We start from the raw sequence: 27,305 nt of genomic DNA, 5'->3' as shown, positions 1-27,305 counted from the left end.
GTCCATGGGATTTTCCAGGCAAGAGTACTGGAGTGGGTTGCCATTGCAATTTCACTTTCACTTTTCACTTTCCGGCATTGGAGAAGGAAATGGCAACCCACTCCAATGTTCTTGCCTGGAGAATCCCAGGGACGGGGGAGCCTGGTGGGCTGCCGTCTGTGGAGTTGCACAGAGTCGGACACGACTGAAGTGACTTGGCAGCTGCAGGTAGGATGAAAGGAGAATATTTTAGAAGTTATTCAAATCTAGTTTCATTCTATCTGAAGAGGGTTACTGCCTGGAGTAATTATACTAAATAAATGTTTAGTATTATACAGATTTAACTTTACTAAGTAGTAATCATCTCCCAAAGTGTCAAGATTTCCATACCATCTTAATAGTCTTCCTAGGCCAAACTATATTTCCCTATAATCCCATCTTTTATTTAGTTTTTAACAACTTTTTCTTCCAGTTAGAAGTTGTATGTTCTCAAGCTGGTATATATTTTAATCTTAAGAGTTCTATTAAATACACTTTGGAAAAACATACTTTAGCTGGTGGTTTCATACTGTCTTTTGTATCCTTTGTTTGTGCCAAAAAAGAATCTCTTTTTCCACTTGATTTTCTTTCCATGCCACTTAGCTTCATATTTAATTGTGAATTTTCTGTCTGTTTTTATAAAAATAAAACAATTTCATTATGTGCAAATGTTTTTTATTTATCCTTTTCACATTGGTAATTACAGTGTAATCAATATTCATTTCAGATTGAGTATTCAAATCTATTAGATCATGTCAAAGAAAACAGAGCCATTGTCTAATACAGTAACAGCAAATAGATTTGGTATCTCCAACTTATACAGCATTACTTTTGCATCATTTAATTTTATAAATTCTAAAATAAGCTATACCAAATAAATATTCTAAAAACAAATTACAGGACTCAAATATCCCACTTATTACTGAAAACTTTAACAGAAAAACCCAAACCATAATACTTTAAACAATAACACACACATGACAGAAAATATTATCAGGCCCTCCTACCAGAATATATGGCTTTTTTGAGCCATATTTTACACTGAATGAGTCTCAACAAGTCTAGATAAATTTTCTGATAAGAATTTTATCCAAAAAACAAAACTAAATAGAGTAATTAGCTATAACGTTTTCTCTTACATGTTCTAAACAAATAATAGCTAGATTCATTTGTTGCTGAATAGGAACAAAGTGTCTAAGAGTGTTCTACCTGATGAGTATATAGTACTTTTATCTTTACTCCTTAATCTTTATAGTCATCTAGTATTATTAACCACAGTAACCTTGTTCCAAATGGAAAATGTGGTATCAATGATTTGTTTCTCTAACAGAAGGAACGAGATTCAACGGAAAGAAATGAGAAAATGAAGTGTAGCTCTTACTTAGGTGGGGAATAGTAACTAGAATTCCTAGTTTATACATAGCAACATTTAACCATATCTTAATAATTCTGACCTTTGTAAAACAATACATGAGATGCCAGTTGTTTAAAATAAAAGATCATTAATGAATAAGAATTGGGTATTATTTACATGAGAGTCTATGATGAAATGTACTGCCTTTTCATTTGTAAGTTTTCTAGGCCACACAACTAACTGTATACAAAACCCTATGTTGTGGAACTCTTCTGTTCAGGTTTTGTCATTTCAATCAAACAGTCTTAAGCCTCCGTCCTTTTTAAAGTTACACTGATATCCAATAAATCACTCAAACATCATATAAAAGTAAACAAAAACATCCCCCCCAACTTACTGTATCTGAATACGGTCCACTGGATTCCTCCATAATTTCAACATTTTCCAAACCAGGCAATAAAAGTAGAGATTTTTGTTTGGCTTGTTTTAGTATTGGCCTTCAAATATAAATAAATATACTTAGAATTAAGTAGTACTGATGCCACATTAACAAGAACAGTTCAATTACAATTTTAAAGCGATAAAACACATCCAGCTTAAGACTGTTTCTTACTCTACATACATAAAGCCGGGAGAAATTTACAGACAATATTAGAATTTTTCTCTAAACTCTTCAGTTTCTGAATTTTATTCTTTAAAAACTTCTCAAACTTTCCAAATTTTTACCATAAAATTTCAAACAAGAGCAGACTGTTAATCAGCTAGATTTAACAGCCATCAGCTTCCTGCCCCTTGTTGGAAACTTTTGTTAAGCATAATTTGAAACTGCTTTTTATGTTTCTAAAACTAAGTTTATTCTAAGGACCAAAGCAAAGGGTCAAATAATTTTAATAATTACCATGTACTCCAAATAAGAATATTTTAACTAGGAAATCCTCTACAGTGATTCTACATAATGATTTATGTTAAAACCAAAATGTCAATTTACATAATCAGAATAGAGTAACTATATATTTTATTGTTAGCATACTTTAACTCCTCAGGATAAACCAACATCGTCACTTTAGCAAATGTGGCATTCCAGAACTGAGCACTTTGTTTTCTTATCTGTTTGTTCTTGTGTGAAAATATTATGCATAATAATGGCGAGATCTGTTCAAGAAGTTCACTGTCATAAGTTCCAGTGTAGCTGACATGTAGACAAGCAATAATTTCTCCTAGTAACTTTTCTAACTAGGAAAAAGAAAAAGTTCATTAGGGTAACACTTAGAAATGTTACTTTTCAAAGAGAAAAAATAAAAGCACAAAGCATACTGAACAACCCACAGAGTATGTTATCATTTCACTTTTTAAAACTCAAGTGACTTGAAAACGATTTTATGGATTTATTTCTGGCTGTGCCTCGTCTCTGCTGCTGTACAGGCTTTTCCGTAGCCTCACAGAAGGGGTGGGGCCACTGTCTCACTGCGGTGCTCGGGCTTCTCGTGGGGTGGCTTCTGTTGTGGAGCACGGGCTCTAGGGCGCACAGGCTGCAGCTGCTGCCGCACGCAGGCCCAGGAGTTGCAGCTCCAGGGCTCTAGGGCACTGGCTCAGTAGCTGTGGCATGCAGGCTTACAGGCTCCGCAGGATGCAGGGTCTTCCCAGATAAGGGACAGAACCCATGTCGTCCGCACTGGCAGGCAGATTTTTTACCACTGGGCCACCAGGAAGTCCTCAAATGGCTTTTTTAAAGCTATCACCTTCAATATATAATACCCTTTATAAGCTGACAAGAACTTACTTTATTGATAGAACAGCTTGAATGCAAGCTTATTTTCCATTAACAGAAGAAATTTGTTTTCACATAAATTATGAGATTAATAGTTGCCTAACCTTGGAGCCAATTACACATAAAAGAATGAGACAGGAGTAGTTGAGTTATATGAATTTAAGGCAATATTATTAAATCATGAATGATCCTTGGATTACACCCATTTCATATCAAAAGTTCATTAAAATTAAAGTATAATGATATCCCTTTAAAACAATCAGCAGAATTATATTGAAGGGAGACATTTAAATTCTAAAACTTTTCTTCATGAAAGTATGTTTTATGAACAATGTCTATTTGTACCTTGCTGTTCATACAACTATACACTTTAGGAACTTCATCAAACCTAGAAGAAAAACAAAGAGTACCATTTATATTTTAGAACATTAAACCTAGAAACATTGTAATGCAGCCAAAAACTGAGACATGCAGTGATGTAAAAAGGTGCCCAGACTTAACAAAAAATGTCAAACTGCAAACATTAAACATGAAACAAACCTGTCTTTTAACAAAGGAGTTAAAGAAAAACATCTGGAATAGACCTCAAATTATTACTAGTGACCTGTTTCTATGCTTTTTAAAAAGCATATTTTTATGAAGTTTAAGGACTAAAAAAGACTTGCAAAAACTTAATAAATTTGAAGTTCCATTAAATCTGTTCCTAAAGCTTCCTCTGTGTTTATGAAAAACAGACTGTATTATTACTGAACCACATAAGCTTGCTATAAAGAAGACTGATGAATTCTCTCAAAATGCTTCTTTAAAATACGTTGGGATTTTTTCATGGTTTTTCTCTCATATGCTGCTTGCTTTGGTTCAAATGCAAAAGGTAATATAAAACACCACAAACTTCTGGAGAGTAATTCAGAAATTTAAATGCACACACTTTTTGAACCAACAATTTCATTTTAGGGCCCTGTTCTGCAGGAATAGTGGCAAATGATTTATGTACAAATATATTGACCTGTGATATTGTTAGTTATGAGAGAAAAAGACTAGAAAACATGTTCAACAGGAAATTGGGTAAAGTGTCATGGAGTCCTGCACGGACATTAAAAACAATGAGATACTTAGGTTAATGAATATTATATACTTAACTGCTAAGTAGTATGTCAACTCATATACATTATATATTTAACATGTAAGCTTTTTGTATTAACAATTCTGTAAAGAAATGCACTAAAGTAAAAAGTGTGTTGGATGAAGAATGAAAAATAAAGAGACTTCCAATTTCTACCTCATATTTTATTATTTGAGCTATTTTTTAACAAAAGCATAGTTTCATATATTATCCACTCCAGTAAACTTTAAAGATTAAGATCTTTAACAACAAAGCTGATATGACAACAACAAAAGTTTGCTACCCATATCTAGTTATATATGTTTAAGTCTAAGAGCTATTAAGGCAAAATACTTACTTTGAGTTTTCATAAAATAATGCCAGAGGTCTTGTTAAAGTTGCAAATATATTCCGGATCATAGAAGGCAGAGAGATACGTCCAAGTACATTGGAAAGAATGCTGGTGATTGAGTTGCCAACAGTGAGGAGAGTATCAGAATGTACTTCCTTGAGGCTCAACGTGTGAAAAGAATAGATCACTCTCACAATAAGTTTAATTAAAGAAGCCAACTTCCCTAAAGGTTCCTTCTTCTTTTTGGACCAATCTGTAGGTCTCTGTGGTGCTAAGATAAAATTAAACAGTGACAGCTTTTAGAATTAATGGTAATTAAAGCAAACTAATGTAATTAAATGAAAAATATGATCCACTATTTCGGGAAACGGTGTTTTAAGCAAGAAGCATCAATGGATAAATAATTCATGAATCAAAGTATGCTGAGTAACAAGATATTTACGAAGTCTCAAAGTACTTGCCACAAAACATTATTAATTTTGTTTCCTAATGAATTTTATAGTACAAAACCAACAGATATAATCTTATTCAAATAGTAAATGTTAACATCACCAATAGTGAGACAAACTGACTTATATGCCTGTTGACATAATGCACTGATAAGAAAATATCGAATTACTTCTGTAGCATCCCCATAAAGAAATAAAATCTCAATCTAATATTGAGGAAATACTGATATACCCCAACCGAGAGACCTTCAAAATCTAACCTTGCCTTTACTTCACTTCTAATGGTCATGAAAGACAAGACTTGGGGAAATATTTTAGATCAAAGACTTGTCTTACGAGTGCTGTGAAATGTTCTAGGAAATAAAAGTGGAAAAGGGGGTGGGAGTGAAAATGAGACAAAAGAATCAACTGATAACTGAGGGATCCTAGTAAAAAATATTTCGTGTCTGTGTTTAATTTTTGCAATGTTTCTCTAAAACAAATATTACAAAGTAAAAATTATCAGAAACTCTCAAAGTGATCCTGATGCATATTTATGAATAATGACAGTTTTATTTCAACTATTGGTAAATTTTGTTTCCTCTCAGCTTGTGCTGGCAGTTTTTAGATATTTCCCCTAGTTTCAATAAATTTAAACAGCCAGGAACACCTCTTGCAAGACAAGGATTGCAAACAAAAAAACATTTCTAATTCTGGGTTTATAGATCATGGATAGAAATGATATTCAGTTAATTCTAATTTTTCAGAAGTTAACAAAATGTAAAACTTTCAACAAGGAGATCATCATCTATGCCTTATTAAACTTAGGGGCTTAAAAAATATATTCTGATATCATTTTCTATATTACCTTTCTATAGCTCAGGTATTTTAGAGAATTTTAATTTTCCTGACAAAGAGGTAATCAGATTAAGTATTGTTCAGTCTGAAAGGGGACTAAGACTAAAGAAAAAAATCTATTTCTGTGGCTTGAGGCTGGGATTAATTACCAAACAAGTTATTCTATATTACTATAAAAACAAACCACCAAAAAAAAAAAAAAAGGCACCAAAAACTACCCCCAGCGCCAAAAAACCCTGCAAATATTTTATGTCCTAGAAGTCTTTACACTAATTCAAAGAAAGATGTTATTAAAGGAAAACTGAGTATGTTCTCACTCTTTAAACAGGAAAAGTAACCTTTAAACAAAATATTTTTTGTAACTAGAAGGTTCTTTTCTATTCAGTATGATCATATATAATCACTGGTAGAAAATATATAATTTCAAAGAACCAATTAGTACATTAACAGCTCATATTATAATCTAGAATCAAGGTATATAGTTATGAAAATAAGATTTGTTAAGATTTCAATTGCCGAATTTTACACAGTAAAAACTGTGTTACACTTTTAGAATCATTTTACATTTCCTATAAAACCATAACCAATTAACCACTGCCATGATTTTCTGTGCAATTTAACATCAATTAAATGATCATTTCAGATAAGGCTATCAAATAAGAACATTTTAACTAACTTCAAGCTTTTTGTCCAGATAATCTCTTGTAACCAGATGGAGTAAGTAAAACCATCTGTATTACTAGGCAATCTCTACACAGGACAAAATTTGTTTCTGCATCATAAAAAGGAGTTATACATTGCAGGGGTAGGTGAAAGAGATACATGGAGAGAGGGAAAGAGAGCAAGCATGTGAACTAGCAAAATAACATGGTTATATAACATCAAAAGTAGGTAGAATGAGGCGGGAAAAGCTATTAGGATTAGCCCTGATACAGTTCAGACACCCTTGCTTATACTGAATGAACAAATAAAATACTTACATTTAGTTTTGGGTTGATATTTAATATTATATGGTGAAAAGTCGATGCAATCAACCATTACAGTAATAATATGAGTGATCCTATCCAAGAACAATAAATTCTGGAAAAGAACAGTTAGGTATTGCATGACAATATTTTAACTAACGGCATGGTTTATAAAACTTGTAAGCATGAATAAAAAATGTAACACTTTAACCCCCATGTATGATGTATAGTAACACACACCATAGTTTATGCCATTTAAGATACATTAACTGTATGTGTGTGTCTGTTAGTCCTTAGTCGTGTTCAACTCTTTGTGACCCCATGGACTGCATCCTGCCAGGCTCCTTCACCCATGGAATTCTACAGGCAGGAACACTTGAGTGGGGTGTCATTTCCTTCTCCAATTAACTGTATGGAGTTTTGACTATTTCCCAGTTATCTGCTGTGTGTCATTTCCTTCTCCAATTAACTGTATTTCCCAGTTATCTGCTGTGTGCCAAGTATTCAATACTATACCTTTTTTCCCTCAATACTGAAATGGAAGTGTTCACTAAACCCAGAAAAACCAAACATAAAAAAGTTGCTAAGCTCCCTGATATTCTTTCCATCTTCTTCCTCAAACCAAATGAAACAGAACAGAGGAAATCCCAGTACCACCAGTCAAGAACATCTCAAAACAAAACAAAAAAACTCAGTGAGCTTTCATAGAAGAAACTGAGTAACAAGACACAGGGAGGGTTCTGAGAAAAAGATCTAATCATTATTAGAAAAACCATATGGGTAAAAGACTACCGTAAAGTTCTATACATTTGCCCTTCCTTTATTCTCTAATACTGTTCACTTCTCCAATTCACTGGACTAATTCACAGGGCTGCCAAAGACAACCTTCCCCAGCGGATGTTAAGAACCAAGAAGGGGAAGGGAGAGACCCCCTGGCCTGTTAACCTATGGATACCATATGGAAGGTTCAGTCCAAATGACAATCTACACACCCATACAGAAAAGATATTAAAGATCTAGATGCTTCCATCTTGATCATAATTACAAGGCAAAGCTTCCTTCTAACTACAATTTGCTATCAAAGCCAGATAAACAGGAGTTCTCTCCTGGGTTAGGAAACACATTCCAGCTAATAATATTGCTCAACATTAGCCTTTATTGTCAAATATGAAGAAGGTGTTAAATACCAACAGAACTAATCAACAAGGAAAGAGGTAGTAACAGAAACAGAAGAAAATACCCTCAAAGGTAAGAGGAAATCATATTCACTTCAAAACATTAAATGTAAAAATAAAACTATAAAACACTTCAGCATTTAAACCGAAAGATGGACACAGAAATATCAAGCTCCCAGAAAGCAGTACTAGAAATAAAGCAAAACACAAAGAGATATAGAGAAAGAAGAGACACAGATGATGACGCCTGAAGACCTCAGTACTTTTCCCTCAGATGAAGGCACAGCTCCTTAAATTGAAAGGATCTACCAAGTACTTAAAAGAACAATTTTAAAAGATGCCTCAAGACACAACCTTGGTGAAATGTCTAAATTCCAAAGGTAAAAAGAAAACCCTAAACTTAAACTAAAAAAAACAGGTTGATAATAACAAAATTAGTATCAAATGATGAATTTGCAACAGCAGCAGTAACAAAAATAACAAGTCTTAGACATGTAGTTTGTAGAAAATGAAAAACCTTACAGAAAATGGAACAAATGAGCCTATGTTTAACTTCAGAGCTGTGATAAAAAATTTTCTGGAACCTAAAACTTGTAACTAATTGGTTATATATTTGACAAGATGTCATTAGTCACATAATATGTTTGTCATTTCTACAATATAAAAATTGGACAATGAGGAACTCCAATCTCACAAATGAAGGTATCTTCAAAAAATCTTAAAACACTAAGCTACAATGTTTTAAAAGAATTTCACTGTGACCAAGAAGAGGATCTCAAGGACACAAAATTGGTCTAATATACAGAAATGTAAAGAGATTTCAAATATGCTAGCAGTAACTAAGTACAGGCAAGGAAGAGACCATTTATACTAGATGAAAAACAACTATAAAACCTCTCAAATCAAGCAAGCTAGGTTAAGTTTAGAACTAAAAAAATATTTCTGAACAGAAAAAGTCAAAGTTATAAAGATATAAATTATTTTCCAAATTAATCTCTGAATGCAATATAACCAATCATGCCAAGCAAAATCCCAACAGGGTATTTTATAAAATTTAGGAAGATTCTAAATTTCTTCAGAAAAGAACAAAATGTTAGTCCATCTAAGACAAGAATTTAAAGGCAAAAACCAAGGGTCAAGCTTTTCCCTAAAAATCACAAAAGCATTCAACAAGTTCACTGTCTTTGTGGCCAGTAACAGCACACTTTTAAAGCCACTCTGCCAAATACCATGATATCAAAATTCCACAATCAGAACCAACACATTATAACTATCTCTACTCTTCTCAGCAGGGTAACCACTATCAAGGACTAGAAATCTTTTCAAATTAAAAAAAAAAAGGCATGTTTCAGAGTAATAAATAAAATAAATTTCAACCAGGAAAAACACTGTATACACATATATATGTGCATATAAGTATGTAGCTTATTGGTTTATTCTAGAATGATACATATCAAACTGCTGACAGCAGTTATTCTTTTTATAGAGTAAGGGAAAGGTGTGAATAGGAACCTACATTTTTAAGACCACAAACTTCCAAAGGACAGACTTTAAAAAGCTAATAGGTATATTAAAGACCTAAATGTAAGACCAGAAACTATAAAACTCATAGAGGAAAACAGGCAGAACACTGTAAGACATAAATCACAGCAAGATCCTCTATGACCCACCTCCCAAAGTAATGGGAATAAAAACAAAAATAAACAAGTAAGACCTAATTAAACTTAAAAGCTTTTGCACAGCAAAGGAAACTATAAACAAGGTGAAAAGACAACACTCAGAATGGGTGAAAATAATAGCAAATCAAACAACTGACACAAAGTATACTACCAGCTCATACAACTCAACACCAGAAAAACCCAATCAAAAAGTGGGGAAAAGACCTAAACAGACATTTCTCCAAAGAAAACATATGAATAGCTAATAAACACATGAAAAGATCCTCAACACTGCTCATTATTAGAGAAATAAAAATCAAAACTACAATGAGGTATCACCCTCCCATGAGCCAGAATGGCCATCACCAAAAACTCCACAAACAATAAATGCTGGAGAGGATGTAGTGAAAAGGGAAGCTTCTTAAACTGTTGGTGGGAATGTAAATTGGTACATTCACTATGGAAGACAACATAGAGACTCCTTAAAAAACGAGGAATAAAACTATCATTATGACCCAGCAAACCCACTACTAGTCATATATCCTGAGGAAACTGAAACTGAAAAAGACACATCTACCCCAGTGTTGTGAGAATTGGACCATAAAGCAAGTTGAGCGCCGAAGAACTGATGCTTTTGAACTGTGGTATTGGAGAAGACTCTTGAAAATCCCCTGGACTGCAAGAGATCCAACCAGTCCATCCTAAAGGAAATCAGGCGTGAATATTCATTGGAAGGACTGATACTGAAGCTGAAACTCCAATACTTGGCCACCTAATGCAAAGAACTGACTCATCTGAAAAGACCCAGATGCTGTGAAAGATTGAAGGCAGGAGGAGAAGGGGATGACAGAGGATGAGATGGTTGGATGGCATCACCAACTCAATGGACGTGAGTTTGAGTAAACTCCAGGAGTTGGTGATGGACAGGGAGGCCTGGTGTGCTGCAGTCCATGGGGTTGCAAAGAGTCAGACACGACTGAGCGGCTGAACTGAACCCCAAGGTTTACTGTAGCACTATTTACATTAGCTAGTACAAAGAAGCAAACTAGATGTCCATAGACAGATGAATGGATAAAGAAGCTGTGGTACATACTTTTTCTCAACTGCACATGGAACATCCTCCAGGAAAGGCCACATCCTGGACCACAAATCAAGCCCTGGTAAATTTCTAAAAACTGAAATAATTTCAAGCATTTTTTCTGATCACAATGCTGTAAGATTAGATTATCAACCACTGGGGGGAAAATGTAAAAAACACAAATATATGGAGGCTAAATAAGGATCACTAAGGAAATCAAAATATGCATAGAAACAAATGATAATCACAATAACCCAAAACCTATGGGATTCAGTGAAAGCGCTAAGCGGGAAGTTCATAGCAATACAAGGCTACCTCAGGAAACTAGAGAAACATCAAATCAACAACTTAACCTTACACTAAAAGCAACCAGAAAAAGGACAACAACAAAAAATACCCAGTTAGTAGAAGGAAAGAAACCATAAAATTCAGAGCAGAAATAAATGGGAAAAAAAAGGAGACTATAGCAAAGGTCAATAAAACTAAAAGCTGGTTCTTTTAATAGATAAGCCATTAGCCATACTCATCAAGACAAAAAGGAAAAAGTCTCAAATCAATAAAATTAGAAATGAAAATGGAGAAATTATAACACAGAAATACAAAGGAACGTAAGACACTACTATGAGCAACTATATGCTCATTAAATGGACATGGAAGATGGACAAATTCTTAGAAAAGTATAACCTTCCAAAACTGAACCAGGAACAAATAGAAAATTTAAACAAATCACAAGCACAGAAATCGAAACTGTATCTTCCAACAAACAAAAGTCTAGGACCAGATGGGTTCACAGGTTAATTCTACCAAAAATTTAGAGAAGAGCTAACACCTATCCTACTCAAACTCTTCTAGAAGATTGCAGAGAAAGGAAAACTCCCAAACTCATTCTATGAGGCCACCATCACCCTGATACCAAACCCACACAAAGATGCCACACAAAAAAAGAGAAAACTACAGGTTGGTATCACTGATAAACACAGATACAAAAATCAACAAAATTAGAGCAAACAGAATCCAACAACATATTAAAACGATCATACATCATGATCAAGCAGGCTTTATTCCAGAGATACAAGAATTCTTCAATATTTGCAAAATCAATGTGATACACCATATTAACAAATTGAAAGATAAAAACCACGTGATTATTTCTATAGATGCAGGGAAAGCCTTTGACAAAATTCAAACCCATCTATGATAAAAGCTCTCTAGAAAACAGGCACAGAAGGAACACACCTCAACATAATAAAACCCAGATATGACAAACCCATAGAAAGCGTTATCCTCAATGGTGAAAAAAAGGAAAGCATTTCCTCTAAAATCAGGAACAAGACAAGCGTGCCCACTCTCACCACTACTATTCAACAGTTTTGGAAGTCCTAGCCACAGCAATCAGAGAAGAAATAAAAGGAATTTGGACCGTAAAAGTAGTAGTAAAACTCTATTTGCAGATGACATGATCCTCTACACAGAAAACCCTAAAGATGCCACCAGAAAATTACTAGAGCTAATCAACGAATATAGTAAAGTCAAAGGATATAAAATTAATACACAGAAATCCCTTTCATCCCTATATGCTTACAATGAAAAATCAGAAAAAGAAATTAAGGAAACCACACCACTCACCACTGCAACAAAAGAATAAAATACTTAGAATAACTTAACTTAAAGAAACAAAAAACCTGTATACAGAAAACTACAGAACACTGATGAAAGAAATCAAAGATGACACAAACAGATGGAGAAATATACCATGTTCTTAGATTGGAAGAATCAATATACTGAAAATGAATATACTACCCAAAGCAATCTATAGATTAAATTCAATTTTTTTTTTAAATTGCACAATTTATATGGAGACACAAAAGACCCTGAATATCCAAAGCAATCCTCTAGGAAGAAGATTGGAGCTGGAGCAATCAACCTTCCTGACTTCAGACTATACTACAAAGCTACAGTATTGTACTGGCACAAAGACAGAAATATAGATCAATGGAACAAAACAGAAAGTCTGGAGATAAACCCATACACCTATGCACACCATACCTTTGACAAAAGTGAAGTTGCTCAGTCGTGTCCGACTCTTTGTGACCCCATGGACTGTAGCCTACCAGACTCTGAGGAGCCTCAGTCCATGGAATTCTCCAGGCAAGAGTACTGGAGTGGGTTGCCATTTCCTTCTCCAGGGGATCTTCCCAACCCAGGGATCGAACTCGGGTCTCCCGCACTGCAGGCAGACACTTTACCATTTGAGCCACCGGGGAAGCCTTTGACAAAGGAGGCAAAAGTGTACAATGGAGAAAAGAACAATCTCTTCAACAAGTGGTGCTGGGAAAACTGATCAACTACATGTAAAAGAATGAAACTAGAACATTTTCTAACACCACACAAAAATAAATTCAAAATGGATGAAAGACCTAAATGTAACATCAGAAACTGTAAAACTCTTAAGAGGAAAACAAAGGCAGAACACTCGATGACATAAATCACAGCAAGATCTTCTATGATCCACCTCCCAGAGAAACTGAAATAAAAACAAAAATAAACAAATGGGACCTAATTAAACTTAAAAGCTTTTGCAGGAAAACTGTAAGCAAGGTGAAAAGACAGTCCTCAGAATGGGAGAAAATAATAGCATATTCAACTGGTAAATAATTAATCTCCAAAATACACAAGCAGCTCAATACCAAAAAAATGAACCCAATCAGAAAGTGGGCAAAAGACCTAAACAGACATTTTTTCAAAGAAGACATACAGATGGCTAGTAAATATATGAAAGATGCTCAACATCACTCATTATTAGAGAAATGCAAATCAAAACCACAATGCGACATCATTGCACATAGATCACAACCGCCATCATCAGAAAGTCTACAAACAATAAATGCTGGCGAGGGTCTGGAGAACAGGAAACCCTCTTACACTGTTGGTGTAAATGCAAACTGGTACAGCCACTGTGGAGAATAGTATGGAGATTCCTTAAACATCTGGGAAAAGAACTGCCGTACAACCCAGCAATGCTACTGCTGGGCATATATTCTGAGGAAATCAGAATTTAAAGAGCAACCTAGAGTCCTTTGGCAGATGAATGGATAAGAAAGTTGTGGTATACAGACACAATGGAGTATTACTCAGTTATAGAAAGGAACGCATTTGAGTCTGTTCTAATGAGGAGGATGAACCTGGAGCCTACTATACAGAGTGAAGTAAGTCAAAAAGAGCAAGAAAAATATCGTATATTAACACATACATATGAAATTTAGAAAAACAGTATCGACAATTCTACTTCTATGGCAGCAAAGACAACACAGATGTAAAGAAGAGACTTTGGGACTCAGCAGAAAGCAATGATGGGATGATCTGAGAGAGTAACATTGAAATATATACACTACCATATGCAAAACAGATGACCCATTCGAGTTCGATGCATGAAGCAGGGCACCCAAAGCTGGTGCTCTGGGACAACCTAGAGGGACTGGGTGGGGAGGGAGGTGGAGGAGAGTTCAGGATGGGGGGGGTGGGCCACACGTATGGCCAATTAATGTTGATGTATGGCAAAAACCATCGCAATAATTATCCTCCAATTAAAAAAAAAAACTAGGACTAAAACTACCATATGACCCAGCAATCCCACTACTAGGCATATACCCTGAGGAAACCAAAACTGAAAACGACACATGTAACACAATGTTCTCATTGCAGCACTATTTACAATAGCTAGGAAACAGAAGCAAACTAGATGTCCATAGACAAATGAATGGATAAAGAAGCTGTGGTACATATATACAATGGAATACTACTCAGCCATAAAAAGGAACATATTTGAGTCAGTTCTAATGTGGTGGGTGAACCTAGAACCTATTATACAGAGCGAAGTAAAGTTAGAAACAGAAAAACAAATATTGTACATTAGTGCATATATATGAAATCTAGAAAGATGGTACTGATGAACCTATCTGCAGGGCAGTAAGGGAGATGCAGATGTAGAGAACAGATTTATGGACAAGTGTGTGGGGAAGGAGAATGTGGGGATGAAGGGATGAATGGAGAGAGTAACATGAAAACATATACACTGCACTAAGTCACTTTAGTTGTGTGCAACTCTGCAACCCTATGAACGAACAGTCTGAGCCCACCAGGCTCTGTCCATGGGATTTATCAGCCAAGAATACTGGAGTGGGTTGCCATGTCCTCCTCCCAGGGATCTTCCTGACCCAGGAATCAAACCACGTTTCTTACATTACATGCACTAGCAGGCAGGTTCTTTACCACTAGCACCACCTAGGAAGCCCAACATATACACTACCATACGTAAATTAGATAGCCAGTGGGAATTTGCTGAATGACTCAGGAAACTCAAACGAGGGCTCAGTAACAAGTGAAGATGCATGGGAGGTGGAAGGAGGTTCAAGAGGGAAGAGACCTATGTATACCTATGGCTGATTCACGCTGACGTATGGCAGAAACCAACACTATATTGTAGAGCAATTATCTTTTAATTAAAAGATTTAAACAAAAAAGCTAACAGGTATGAAAAAGCAAGATACAGGATGGCAAAGTTCTTGTACTGTTCATCTAGAATGGCAAAGGCATACCAGAGTAGTAAAAGCACATCACCATCAAGTGGTCCTGATACATGGACCTTAGAGTCCAACAACACAAAACTGTCTTGCAAAGCTGTTACCTGTTTTATACCTTAACTTCATTACTTATAAACTAAAAGCATTAGTTAATGATAGTTCACAAACATATCTCTATTTACTTGAAAAGAATTTAAATGCAAAAAAGGTCGGTATCAGAATAAACTCACTGAAAGGCCTTCATCTTCCAAACTGGACATTATCTTGGAAGAAAGTTCCTCACAGCATAAATTCTCTTCCGCAGTTGCCACCAAAGCTGCACAGCGAGCAAATGCTCTATATAATTCTGACCAAGTTTTAAGTAAGGTCTTCATGGTGACCTAACAATAATTTTTAAAAATTTAGAAAATGTGTATCTACATAGCAAATAACTTAACAGAATACATCTTTAACATTTTAAAAACACAGTAACACTTAAGGTGTCAGAAGAGACTAGCACAGGGTAATAAGTTTGCCCATCTTCCCAGAGCTCTAACCGAAGAACTGTAATAATACCACAATACCAGCAATTAACAAAGGTGAAGAGGAACTTCACTCTCTTCACCACTTTCCTTTCTTCTAAGCTGATTATAAGTCAATACAAAGTCTTATAGAAGCTCATTACAAAGAGTAACATAATATTTAAAAACTGCAAATTCCTCAAGTAAAAATTTGCCTTACCATTGGAATTTTTTGTGCTGGAAAAATATGGTTTATTGGCAAAATCAGTGCACAATAGATAGCACTGAAATTATGTTCTAAGGCATCACCTTGATTCACTTCATTGGTCTGAAAAAAGAAAATTAATGAAGTTAGACAAATCACCATCTAATTCTAGTCCTAAACAGTGACATGTTATAATAAGAATCATGTTCCCCAATGTCAAGATGTTAAAACAGATGGTGAACGCCTAACCTCTGTAATCTTTGAAATTAGGGCCCTTGCAGATGTAATCATGCAATATGGAAGTCATGCTGAAGTAAGGCACGCTCTAATCCAATAACTGGTGTCCTAATAAAAGAGGAAGTTTAATAGAAGATACTTGGAAGAATGCCATGTGAAGATAGGCTGAGATTGGAGTGATGGATTCACAATATCAACAATTGCTGCAAGCTAAGAGAAGCATGGAACACACTCTCTTTTAGAGCTCCAGAAGAAACCAAACCTGCCAACATCTTACTTTTGAAATTCTGGCCCCAAGAGCTTTAAAAAATAAGTTCCTGTTGATTTAAGCCACCAGTTTGTGGTAATCTCTTAAGCAACCCTGGGAAACAATATACTGTGTTTTAAGTCCTAAAAAAGAATCCCAGAGGTGATTCCAGAATCTTTTACTATACACAGAAGGTAAGACTCAAGCAAGGACTAATAAAAATAGCCTCTAGCAGACCTCAAACAGTAGGAAACCATTTAGGAACATAAATCTTGTTCTTCCAAAAGAATATGTATAATGGAGTGTTGGCTCAAGTAGCTAAAACAAGGGCTACTGTATAATCACATAATTCTTCAGAGTCCTCACTCCATTGGTAAGTAATAATAGACTATTTCACAAAGAATACTTCCATTTAAAGATTGATAAAGCTGCTAATGAACTATTAATAGTGACAGAACTTGAGCTCCACACTTTGCCAATATTATCACTTTAAGTATTTAAATGTAAAGGTCAGTCAACTCAACAATTAAAGGTTTAGGAACTACTATATGGCTTTGAGGTAATCAACATGATTTGACCATAGAAATCTAAAAATATATAGTTTAGTCAAGACATCCATATTATTCCCCATAGCACAAATGAAAGAATCCAAGATATAAACAGGGAAATCCAGATCTATCACATAAGCCTTCGGGCTTTCTAATCATAAGAGAAAATGGACTATTTAGTCTCCACTAAGTTACACTTTTTTGAATAAGGAACAAACACAATGAAAAGAAATCAAGTAATTTAAAGAACAGAAAATTAACCAATCCTACAGGTAAAATATGTAATATCTTCCATTCAAATACAAATTTCTATTCATATACTCATGTGCTATATAACAAAGAAAGAAAAAAAAGACAAGGTACTAAACTTGAGAGAAAACATGCAGCTGACTTATATCATACCTGATTAATCAATTCTGTTAATGGGGTGACTATAATATTCCACATTCTCCAAAGATGCTCTTTGTTGTCCAACTGCTTTGCATTTTGATTAATAACATTTAAGACAGAGTCACTGAAAGCTAGTGGTGAAGTTGGACCAGAAAGAACACAGCCCACAAGTGTTTCCAGGTTGAGAAAAAACCTGATGGAAAAAAAATTTTGAACTATGCATTAACTGTACTTTTTGTAAAAATAAATTACATTACAGCAAAGTTACCCCCCAAAATGAATCTCAACTTTTTTAATTTTTAAAAAATTTATAATAGGCTGTAACTCAAAAGAATATCATTCAACAAACTTTCCAAAATAAAACAGTTTGTTTAAAATTACCTTTCATCTTCCACACCACAGTCCAATAGATTATTATTGAAAATTAACTGAATTAAGAACAAAGCAGGGGTTCCCTGAAGAAAGATGGGAGATGGCAATCAATCTTCTTGTTACCAACAGTACACTCCTCTTGTTACACTTGTTTTGTACAATTATGTGAAATATGACCCTTTTAAGTTTGAGGAATTTTGAAATTACTTAGGATACAACAAAAATGATAGCAAATGTACTTCCATAAACTACACACAAAAATCAAGTTCTTTATATTTAATTAAAGCTGTTCCATCTAGTCAAACAATTGAAGAATATTAAGAGATTCCAGATATAAACACTGACTTAAAACTTGCTCAATCAACAATACCTACCATCTAGCAGATATTAAATATATTTCACTATAACTAAGCCAGTGTTACAAAGCTTCCAAAACTTGTAACAGTAACCAAAACTACATATACATAAAAGCAAAGAGAAACCTTTTATTCTAGAACCCTTTAATCCAGGAAAATAGTTCCATCAATATGCCATTATTTAATTCCTCACAAGCATACTTCACTGTATTGTGCTTTGCAGATAAACGGCATATTTTATATATTGAAGGCAACTCTATTTTGAACAAGTCTACTGAAACCCTTTTTCTTATAGTAATTGTTTACTTTGTCACATTTTGGGTAATTCTCACGATTTTTCAAACTTAGTATGTGTCCTGACTGCTCGATGGACCAGCTATAATTTTGTCATCCTCCCTCTCCTCTGGCCTCCGCATTCCCTGAGACTCAATATTGAATTTAGACTAATTAACAATGCTAAAGTGGCCTCTAAACGTTGAAGTGAAAGGAGCTGCACATCTCTCACTTTCAACCAAAAGCTAGAAATGATTAAACTTAATAGTGAAGGCGTGCTTAAAGTCAAGACCAGGGGAAGTAACTACAGATGTGGTAGAAATAGCAAAGAACTACTGGACATGGAACAACAGACTGGTTCCAAATAGGAAAAGGAGGACATCAAGGCTGTATATTGTCACCCTGCTTATTTAACTTATATGCAGAGTACATCATGAGAAACGCTGGGCTAGAAGAAACACAAGCTGGAATCAAGATTGCCAGGAGAAATATCAATAACCTCAGATATGCAGATGACACCACCCTTATGGCAGAAAGTGAAGAGGAACTAAAAAGCCTCTTGATGAAAGTGAAAGAGGAGAGTGAAAAAGTTGGCTTAAAGCTCAACATTCAGAAAATGAAGATCATGGCATCTGGTCCCATCACTCCATGGGAAATAGATGGGGCAACAGTGGAAACAGTGCCAGACTTTATTTTGGGGGGCTCCAAAATCACTGCAGATGGTGACTGCAGCCATGAAATTAAAAGACGCTTACTCCTTGGAAGAAAAGTTATGACCAACCTAGATAGCATATTCAAAAGCAGAGACGTTACTTTGCCGACTAAGGTCTAGTCAAGGCTCTGGTTTTTCCAGTAGTCATGTATGGATGTGAGAGTTGGACTGTGAAGAAGGCTGAGTGCTGAAGAATTGATGCTTTTGAACTGTGGTGTTGGAAAAGACTCTTGAGAGTCTCTTGGACTGCAAGGAGATCCAACCAGTCCATTCTAAAGGAGATCAGCCCTGGGATTTCTTTGGAAGGAATGATGCTAAAGCTGAAACTCCAGTACTTTGGCCACCTCATGCGAAGAGTTGACTCACTGGAAAAGACTCTGATGCTGGGAGGGATTGGGAGCAGGAGGAGAAGGGGACGACAGAGGATGAGATGGCTGGATGGCATCACTGACTCAATGGACATGGGTTTGGGTAGACTCCAGGAGTTGGTGATGGACAGGGAGGCCTGGCGTGCTGCAATTCATGGGGTCGCAAAGAGTCGGACACAACTGAGCGACTGAACTGAACTGAGAATTAGGAGTAGAGCCTGAAAACGTGATTAAATTGCTGCAATTCTATGGTAGAATGTAAACAGATGTGGAGTTGCTCCTTGTGGATGAGCAAAGGAGGTGGTTTCTTAAGATGGAATCTACTCCTCGTGAAGATGTTGTGAAGACTGTTGAAATGACAAGATAAACTTAACTGATAAAGCAGCATCAAGATTTGACAGGACTAGCTCCAATTCTGAAAGAAGTTCTACTGTGGGTAAAACACTATCCAACAGCATTATATGCTACAGAGAAATCATTTATGAAAGAATCATTCACAGAAAATGTCACTGTTGTCTTAAGAAATTGCCATGGCCACCCCAACCTTCAGCAACCATCATTCTGATCAGTCAGCAGCCATCGATACAGAGGCAAGATCCCCAAGCAGTAGAAGATTATGACCCACCCAAGGCTCAAATGATTAAGTAACAATTTTAGCAATGAAGTACTTTTAAATTAAGGTATGTACATTGTTTTTTTTAAAGCCATAATGCTATTTACTTACACTTAATAGACTATAATATAGTGTAAACATAACTTTTACATACACTAGGTAACCAAAAATTTCATGTGACTTGCTTTATTCTGATATTCACTTTCTTAGCAGTGGTCTGGAACTGAACTTGTAATTATCTCTGAGGCACACCTATACTTTGTGATTTTTTTCCTTTAATATAATCAGCATATTCAAATTCAATTCTTTTTGAACTTTGCAATCTAAGTTTCTCTAGCTTAAAAACACATGGATTTTTAGCTAATTTAATCATATCATTACATCTAAGATACTTGCATTAAGAATATCCATATTAGCAACCTGATATGCTGGAGAACCTAAGACTTTCTGAGGAAGTCCTTTAATTGTAATTTCCATGAGAACCTAAGAAAGAAAAGGTTTTACAGTACATTAGTCATTATATTCACTATAGTTTTAACAATTTATTGTATGTTCACTCATTAATGTAAACACATTCTTATTAGCTTAAAACATTCAAGTACAGAAATACAAAGAATAAAATAAAAAGGTCCTTCCTTATCTCCAGGAATAATCAATGCTGTCAGTCTGGAGTTTTTTTAGACCTAACTTTCCATATAAAGTACACAGAGAACATAACTTCCTGAGCTGGCTGTCATGTATCTATTCTTTTATGACATTATTGATATTATACCATGAGATACTTTGAACTTTCTTCACCTGACTGTGAAAGACTTTTCAGTCTACATAGACATATTCTTAACTGATAAAATGAATATGCATAGCTTATTCAAACTTTTTAAAAACTAATGGTCCTAGAGGCTATTTTTAATACTACAAAAAGAAATTCTGCAATCAATTATGTACTCACTAGTGCCAGAAGCCAATATTCAAAGGATTTCTAAAAGCTGGATCTAAGACACATCTCTCAAATGTGACATAGCCTATCAAACTGCCATCCAAATGTATTATTACACAAGTATTAACCTGAAGTATGTAACAGTGACATGACAAAATTATTGGTGAAAATGGTTTCACATACTCTCATTTTGAACAGAAACTAATGATAATTATGCATTCGTAGACACATTTACTTTGTTCCAGCCCACAGTGCTCTGCATTTATCAACTCATTTAATCATAAACTACTACTATATCTCTTCTTTACAGAGAGGCAAGGGAGTAGATGAAGTGTCCAAGTTCACTCAGTCAGTAGTTAGGCTGAGGTTCAACCTCATACTAGAGCCTGGCTATTAACCACTATCCTCTACTGTCACAGCAGATATCACTGTCATGCACATAAAGGAAACAGACTCAAAGTTTATGTAAGGGTATGATTTGTTCCATCTGCAGATTATTTTGGGAAACTCACTATTACAAAAAGTATTCCCAATTTTCTTTTTCTTTTCTCTACTATATAGGTCACTGTTAAAATGGAAAAGCTCTACAAGATTATTACTAGGTATTTTTTCAAATGTACAAAGTAACAATTAGTGGAGCTCAGCAATCTTGTTATAAAATTAGTGCTCATCTGAGTTTCTCCAGTTCAAGTTTCACGCTTATCCCATTTTCTCTGTATAGCCTATGCTTTTTCTCATCACATTGGAAGATTTTTGGAGTTGCCATTGTCATCATTTACTTTATTAAGGTTTCAAATGACCGCAAAACCAATGGGACAGCATTTATTTCAGGGTTAAATTGCTGATAAATACTTGATATAAAATGTCTTCCCAAATCTTGATCTGTGCTAGTACCTTCAAAATAAAATTCAATTTCAGAGTATGGTTTTAAAATTCTAGCATACAGGTATTATACTTACCAGTGTTTTCAATACAGGAAATACTTCTGAATTCACTATGCTTTCCAAAGATTTTAATAAAAGAGTCAAAACTTCAGAACCTGGTCTGTCTTTTTTGTTACCTATCCAAAAGCAAACGAAGAGTTATAGTTCTAAAGATGTATCCTTAGGAGTGAAAATACAGTAAATTCAGGAGTAAAAATATACACTCAGAGCTATTAAAAAGCAATTTAAAAAAATAAAGTGATTTGATTAAATAGAAGTCTAGAACATACAATAAGTTAAGTGATTTTAAAATAAATTTTATATATGAAAGCCAAACAATTCACTGACTGCTATAAAAGTCTTAATCATTATAGTGCTTACCTGATTCAATAACTGACTTCACCAAGCTAATTAACTCCTTCCAAATAGCATTAATAACTACATCTGCCAAACAAAATAAAAGGTACTTTAGAATGAAGTAGATATAACTACAAAGGCTCCCCCTTTTATACTTATACTATAGAAATAAACTGAGCAATACTTTGAAATACAATTCTCCTTGTAATAGTCAACATTTTAACTCAGTTTATAATATACTATCACCTCATTTCAGTTTAGGGAAAGATGTTTTCAAATGGACTAACACACTCTGGGGAATTTTTTCTATCAACCATATTTTCTGTTATTGAACATTTTTTATTTTTAATACAAGGAAAAACCAAGATTCAGAAGGATATCTGAAAGCTGCTAGAAAAAAATCTTCCAGCAAGTTAAATAGCAAACTATCTTATTTTTGAAATGTGTCATTATTTGATAGGCTTTAGAACACAGGAAGTTTAGGTATAGATACTAAAATCACAAAGCCCAGGTCTGAATCATAGCTCTATCACTTACTATGTAACCAAGCAAAAGTTACTTTTCTGTACAACACAATCCCTTATCTACAAAATGGGCTAGCACATAAGGTTACTATTAGGATTAAATGAATTACATATAAAGCTCTTGCAGAACAATCTAGAAGCAAGTGGCACAATATAAATATTTACTATTTTCTTTTTAAACACAAGTTTAAGCAATAAAAATCTTCTCTTATTCACCAGAAGCATCTTTTCCAACTGCAACAAAGCTATCATGAACAGCAGTGATAAGTGTATTTGAGTGTTTGGAGAAAAAAGAAGAGCTGCTGATTAATTGATGTTCAAGTGGCTCTAAAAGAGAAAAAAAGACAAGTTACTCAAAACCAAAGCTTTATGAAATAAATTTCCCAATATAAAATGTTAGGTGGCCTGCTATGTTTTTCTATTAAAAGACATAAAATTTCTTCACCCCAATTTACAGTGTTCTGAATTGTTTTAATAATTGAAATTATTTTTAAAAAATTAAATACCTAGGCTCAGTATAAGTTTGTTTTGCTTAGCAAAACTCACAACTTCTGGACCCAACAAAAAATGAAGCAACATTTCAAGCCCCAAAAGTTGTATAGAGGGGATTGTTGCCATTCCAAAATTTGAATTCAAGTTCATCCGAGGGGTTACGGGAGATCCATATGGAGAAGCACCTTCAAAAAACAAAACAGCTAAGTTATGCATGATTAGTTACTGAAATATATTTTACTTCATTTCAGTGCAATGTACCTTTAAGACTAAATAATGTGTTTCTCAAATAAAAGTTGAAGAGTTTTTGTTTAAAGCCCGTTTAACAGAGTTCTTAATACTAATCTTACTAAGGACTTCCCCAGTGGTCCAATTGATTAGACTGCACCCTAGCAGAGTGCAGGTTCGATCCCTGGTCGAGGAGGTTACAACCCAAAACAAAACTAAACATACCAGGTTAAGAACAAGATTAGTCTTACACACACAAAAAATGAGTGTCATACACCATTTAAATGAAAATAAATCTCAGGCATTTACCTATACCCTTAAAATATTTATATGCAGGCATTTCTAAAAATTTAAAATTTGACTCAGAATAGACCTGCTACTTTTAATAATAACTCTGAGATTCTAAAAACAAACCTAAGGATCTAATGCACTTCACATAATGTCATTTACATGGAACAAAAACTTGATTCAAAGTCTTTTAAAAAAAATACAACAGCAAGTAGGTCTACCTCTTACCTTTGTGTACTGGGGTTATAGGGTTTAAACCTGGAGTAGCTACACGAGATGAACTCCCTTGAGGTGAAGCATTAGAATCAGTGCTTATTGTGCTTTGAATCAGAGGCACACAAACCTATTGGGATTAAGAAAAAAAAGAGACAGAGGGAACTGTATCTGTGAACTGCATAAATGTCATTTTTTAAAAAGTCTTACAAAATACAGTTAAATTTCCTTAAGAAGCAGTACCAATTGTCTCGGTATGTTGAAATTTTATTAGCCTTGATGCACAAAGTAGAAACTGAAATCTGCAAAAGTGAAAAATATTTGCCCTAAACATATATTATTTATAAATTTCAGTACTACATTCCAGATGGAAAATTATACACGTAAAGAGCTTTTACAAATAACATATACATGAGTTTTAATGTTAATGGCAGATAGACCATTTTAAGCTTTTTTAAAAAACACCTTAAAAAATATGAACTAAGACAACTTCAAGCTCATTTCTAAGATTATTCCAAGACCTGTCAAATCTAGCCAGTAATAGATTATGCCAAGGAATGGATAGGACAACTGGGTAAGATTAGCCTACAAGGAGGGCATCCCTGGTGGTACAGTGGTAAAGAATCCTCTTGGCAATGAAGGAGAAGCAAGAGATGGGGGTTCAATCCCTCGGTCAGGAAGATCCCCTGGAAAAGGAAATGGCAACCCATGGAAAGAGCCTGGTGGGTTACAGTCCCTGGGGTCAAAGAGAGTCATACATGACTAAGCGACTAAGCACACACAGCCAACTAGGAACTAATAATGGTAGAATTTGGGAAAATTATGATCCCATGCTAGCAATCGCGTTAGCAATCAATGTCCAGTTTTAATTAGTTCATGCTTTAAGCTGAAACTCTAATACTTTGGCCACCTGATGTGAAGAGCTGACTCATTTGAAAAGACTCTGATGCCAGGAAAGATTGGGTGCAGGAGGAGAAGGGGACGATGGAGGATGAGATGGTTGGATGGCATCACTGACTCAATGGACATAGGGTTTAGGTGGACTCCGGGAGTTGGTGATGGGCAGAGAGGCCGGGAGTGCTGCAGTTCATGGGGTCACAAAGGGTCAGACACGACTGAGCAACTGAACTGAACATGCTTTAACAAATTAAAAAACTTCAATATAGTAAGCAATTAAGCATTTAAAAAGAACTTGCTAAAAAAACCCAAGTATACCCGAGGAAGAAATGATAAACTAATTCAGCAAGGTATGCATGATACCAGGTGAACACACAGAAATCTGCACTTCTATTCAGTAATATCATCAGAAACGGAAAGTAAAAAATCCCTTTTAAAAATCACATTAAAAAATACTTAGGAATACTCTTCAAGGAGGTAAAATTCTTTTATTCTGAGAATTACAAAACATTAATAAAGGAAACTGAAGATGATTTAAAGAAATGGGAAGGTCCGTGCACAATTACTGAGCCTGTGCTCTAGAGCTCAAGCGCTCCAACTACCGAGTCCCGTGCCATGGCCTATGCTCTGCAACAGAAGCCACCGCAATTAGAAGCCCGTGCAGTGCCACAACAGAGTAGCCACCGCGCCTTAAAACTAGAGAAAGCCCGAGCAAAGTCATAAAGAATCAATACAGCCAAAAATAATTAAAAATTATAAAGACCAAAAAAAAAAAAAAGGAAATGAGAAGATATCCCATGCTCTTGCATTGAAAGAATATTGTTAAAATCGCCATACTATCCAAAGTAATTTAACGGGATTGCTATTAAATTAGCCATATGGAACCATCCCAGAATTGCCAAAGCAATCCTGAGGAGAAAGAATAACACAGAAGTATAAACTTCCCAGACTACAACAAAGCTACAGTAATCAAAATAATGTGATAACTGGCACAGGAACAGATATATGGATCAATGGAACAGAATAGACAGCCCAAAAATAAACCTTGTGGTCAATCAATCTTTGACAAAGTAAAGTAAGAATATACAATGAGGAAAAGACAGCCTCTTTAGTAAGTACTGTTCGGAACAATCAATGAAGTAGAACACTCCCTTACACCATACACAAAAATAAATTCAATATGGCATAAATACTTAAATGTAAGACAGGACACCATAAAATTCCTAGAAAGTAACATAGGCAAAATACTTGCTGACATAAATTATAGTAATTTTTTCTTAGGTCAGTCTCCCAAGGCAACAGAAATAAAAGCAAAATAAAACCCCCAAATGGGACCTAATTAAACGTACTCAGTATAGCAAAGCCCCAGTACAGTAAAGGAAGGAATAACAAAATGAAAAGACAATCTACCAAATGGAAGAAAATATCTGCAAGTGATGTAATCAACAAAGCTTAATTTCCAATATGTATGAACAGCCCACACAACTCAGTAATGAAAACCCAACTGAAATGGGCAGAAGACCTAAACATTTTTCCATGTCTATAGGCACATGAAAAGATGCTCAATTTCATTAACTGCATTAGAGAAATGCAAATCAAAACTATAAGGAGGCATCACCTCACATCAGTCAGAATGGCCATCATTAAACACCCTACAAATAACAACTGTTGGAGGGTGTGGAAAAAAGGGAACCCTCCTACAATGTCGGTAGGAATGTAAATTGGTACAGCCACTATAGAAAACAGTATGAAATTTCCTCAAATAACTAAAAATAGAGTTGCCATCTGATCGAGTAACTCCATTTCTGGGCATCTATCTGGACAAAACGCTATACTTTGAAAACACACATGCACCCCTATGTTCACAGCAGCACTATTTGTAATAAATAGCTAGGACATCAGAGAAGGCAATGGCACCCCACTCCAGTACTCTTGCCTGGAAAATCCCATGGACAGAGGAGCCTGGAAGGTTGCAGTCCATGGGGTTGCTGAGGGTCGGACAGGACTGAGCACTTCACTTTCACTTTTCACTTTCATGTATTGGAGAAGGAAATGGCAACCCACTCCAGTGTTCTTGCCTGGAGAATCCCAGGGACGGGGGAGCCTGGTGGGCTGCCGTCTATGGGGTCGCACAGAGTCGGACAAGACTGAAGTGACTTAGTAGTAGCAGTAGTAGTAGCTAGGACATGGAAGCAATGTAAATGTCCATCAACAGATGAATGCATTAAAAAGCATGGTATATGTATACAAAAGACTACTGCTCAGTCATAAAATATATGAAATATAATA

At 35.2% G+C, this 27,305-nt stretch overlaps 1 protein-coding gene across 6 annotated transcripts in view; it reads right to left on the bottom strand.

Annotated features, from left to right (window-relative positions):
* RIF1 (replication timing regulatory factor 1) overlaps window positions 1-27,305 on the bottom strand; it is a 61,886-nt gene that overhangs the window by 19,320 nt on the left and 15,261 nt on the right. For all 6 annotated transcript variants that reach the window (XR_005719060.1, XM_040229067.1, XM_040229069.1 and 3 more), the window contains exons 11-26: window positions 24,135-24,249; window positions 23,405-23,575; window positions 23,115-23,225; window positions 22,399-22,461; window positions 22,054-22,154; window positions 20,578-20,640; window positions 17,845-17,918; window positions 17,476-17,656; window positions 16,057-16,164; window positions 15,567-15,716; window positions 6,861-6,960; window positions 4,601-4,865; window positions 3,486-3,528; window positions 2,403-2,605; window positions 1,770-1,869; window positions 529-648 (exon numbers count right to left, since the gene is read on the bottom strand). Coding sequence is in view for 5 of the 6 variants with exons in the window: in XM_040229067.1 (XP_040085001.1) it covers window positions 529-648; window positions 1,770-1,869; window positions 2,403-2,605; window positions 3,486-3,528; window positions 4,601-4,865; window positions 6,861-6,960; window positions 15,567-15,716; window positions 16,057-16,164; window positions 17,476-17,656; window positions 17,845-17,918; window positions 20,578-20,640; window positions 22,054-22,154; window positions 22,399-22,461; window positions 23,115-23,225; window positions 23,405-23,575; window positions 24,135-24,249 (1,968 nt within the window). In the remaining variant the exon portion in view is untranslated. The remainder of the gene's footprint in view (window positions 1-528; window positions 649-1,769; window positions 1,870-2,402; window positions 2,606-3,485; window positions 3,529-4,600; window positions 4,866-6,860; window positions 6,961-15,566; window positions 15,717-16,056; window positions 16,165-17,475; window positions 17,657-17,844; window positions 17,919-20,577; window positions 20,641-22,053; window positions 22,155-22,398; window positions 22,462-23,114; window positions 23,226-23,404; window positions 23,576-24,134; window positions 24,250-27,305) is intronic.

This window comes from Oryx dammah, unplaced genomic scaffold, assembly GCF_014754425.2.
Source record: "Oryx dammah isolate SB20612 unplaced genomic scaffold, SCBI_Odam_1.1 HiC_scaffold_27, whole genome shotgun sequence".
Classification (NCBI taxonomy): Eukaryota; Metazoa; Chordata; class Mammalia; order Artiodactyla; family Bovidae; genus Oryx; species Oryx dammah.
Note: the sequence above shows the minus strand (reverse complement) of the source record. Positions and strands in the feature narration are given on the sequence as shown.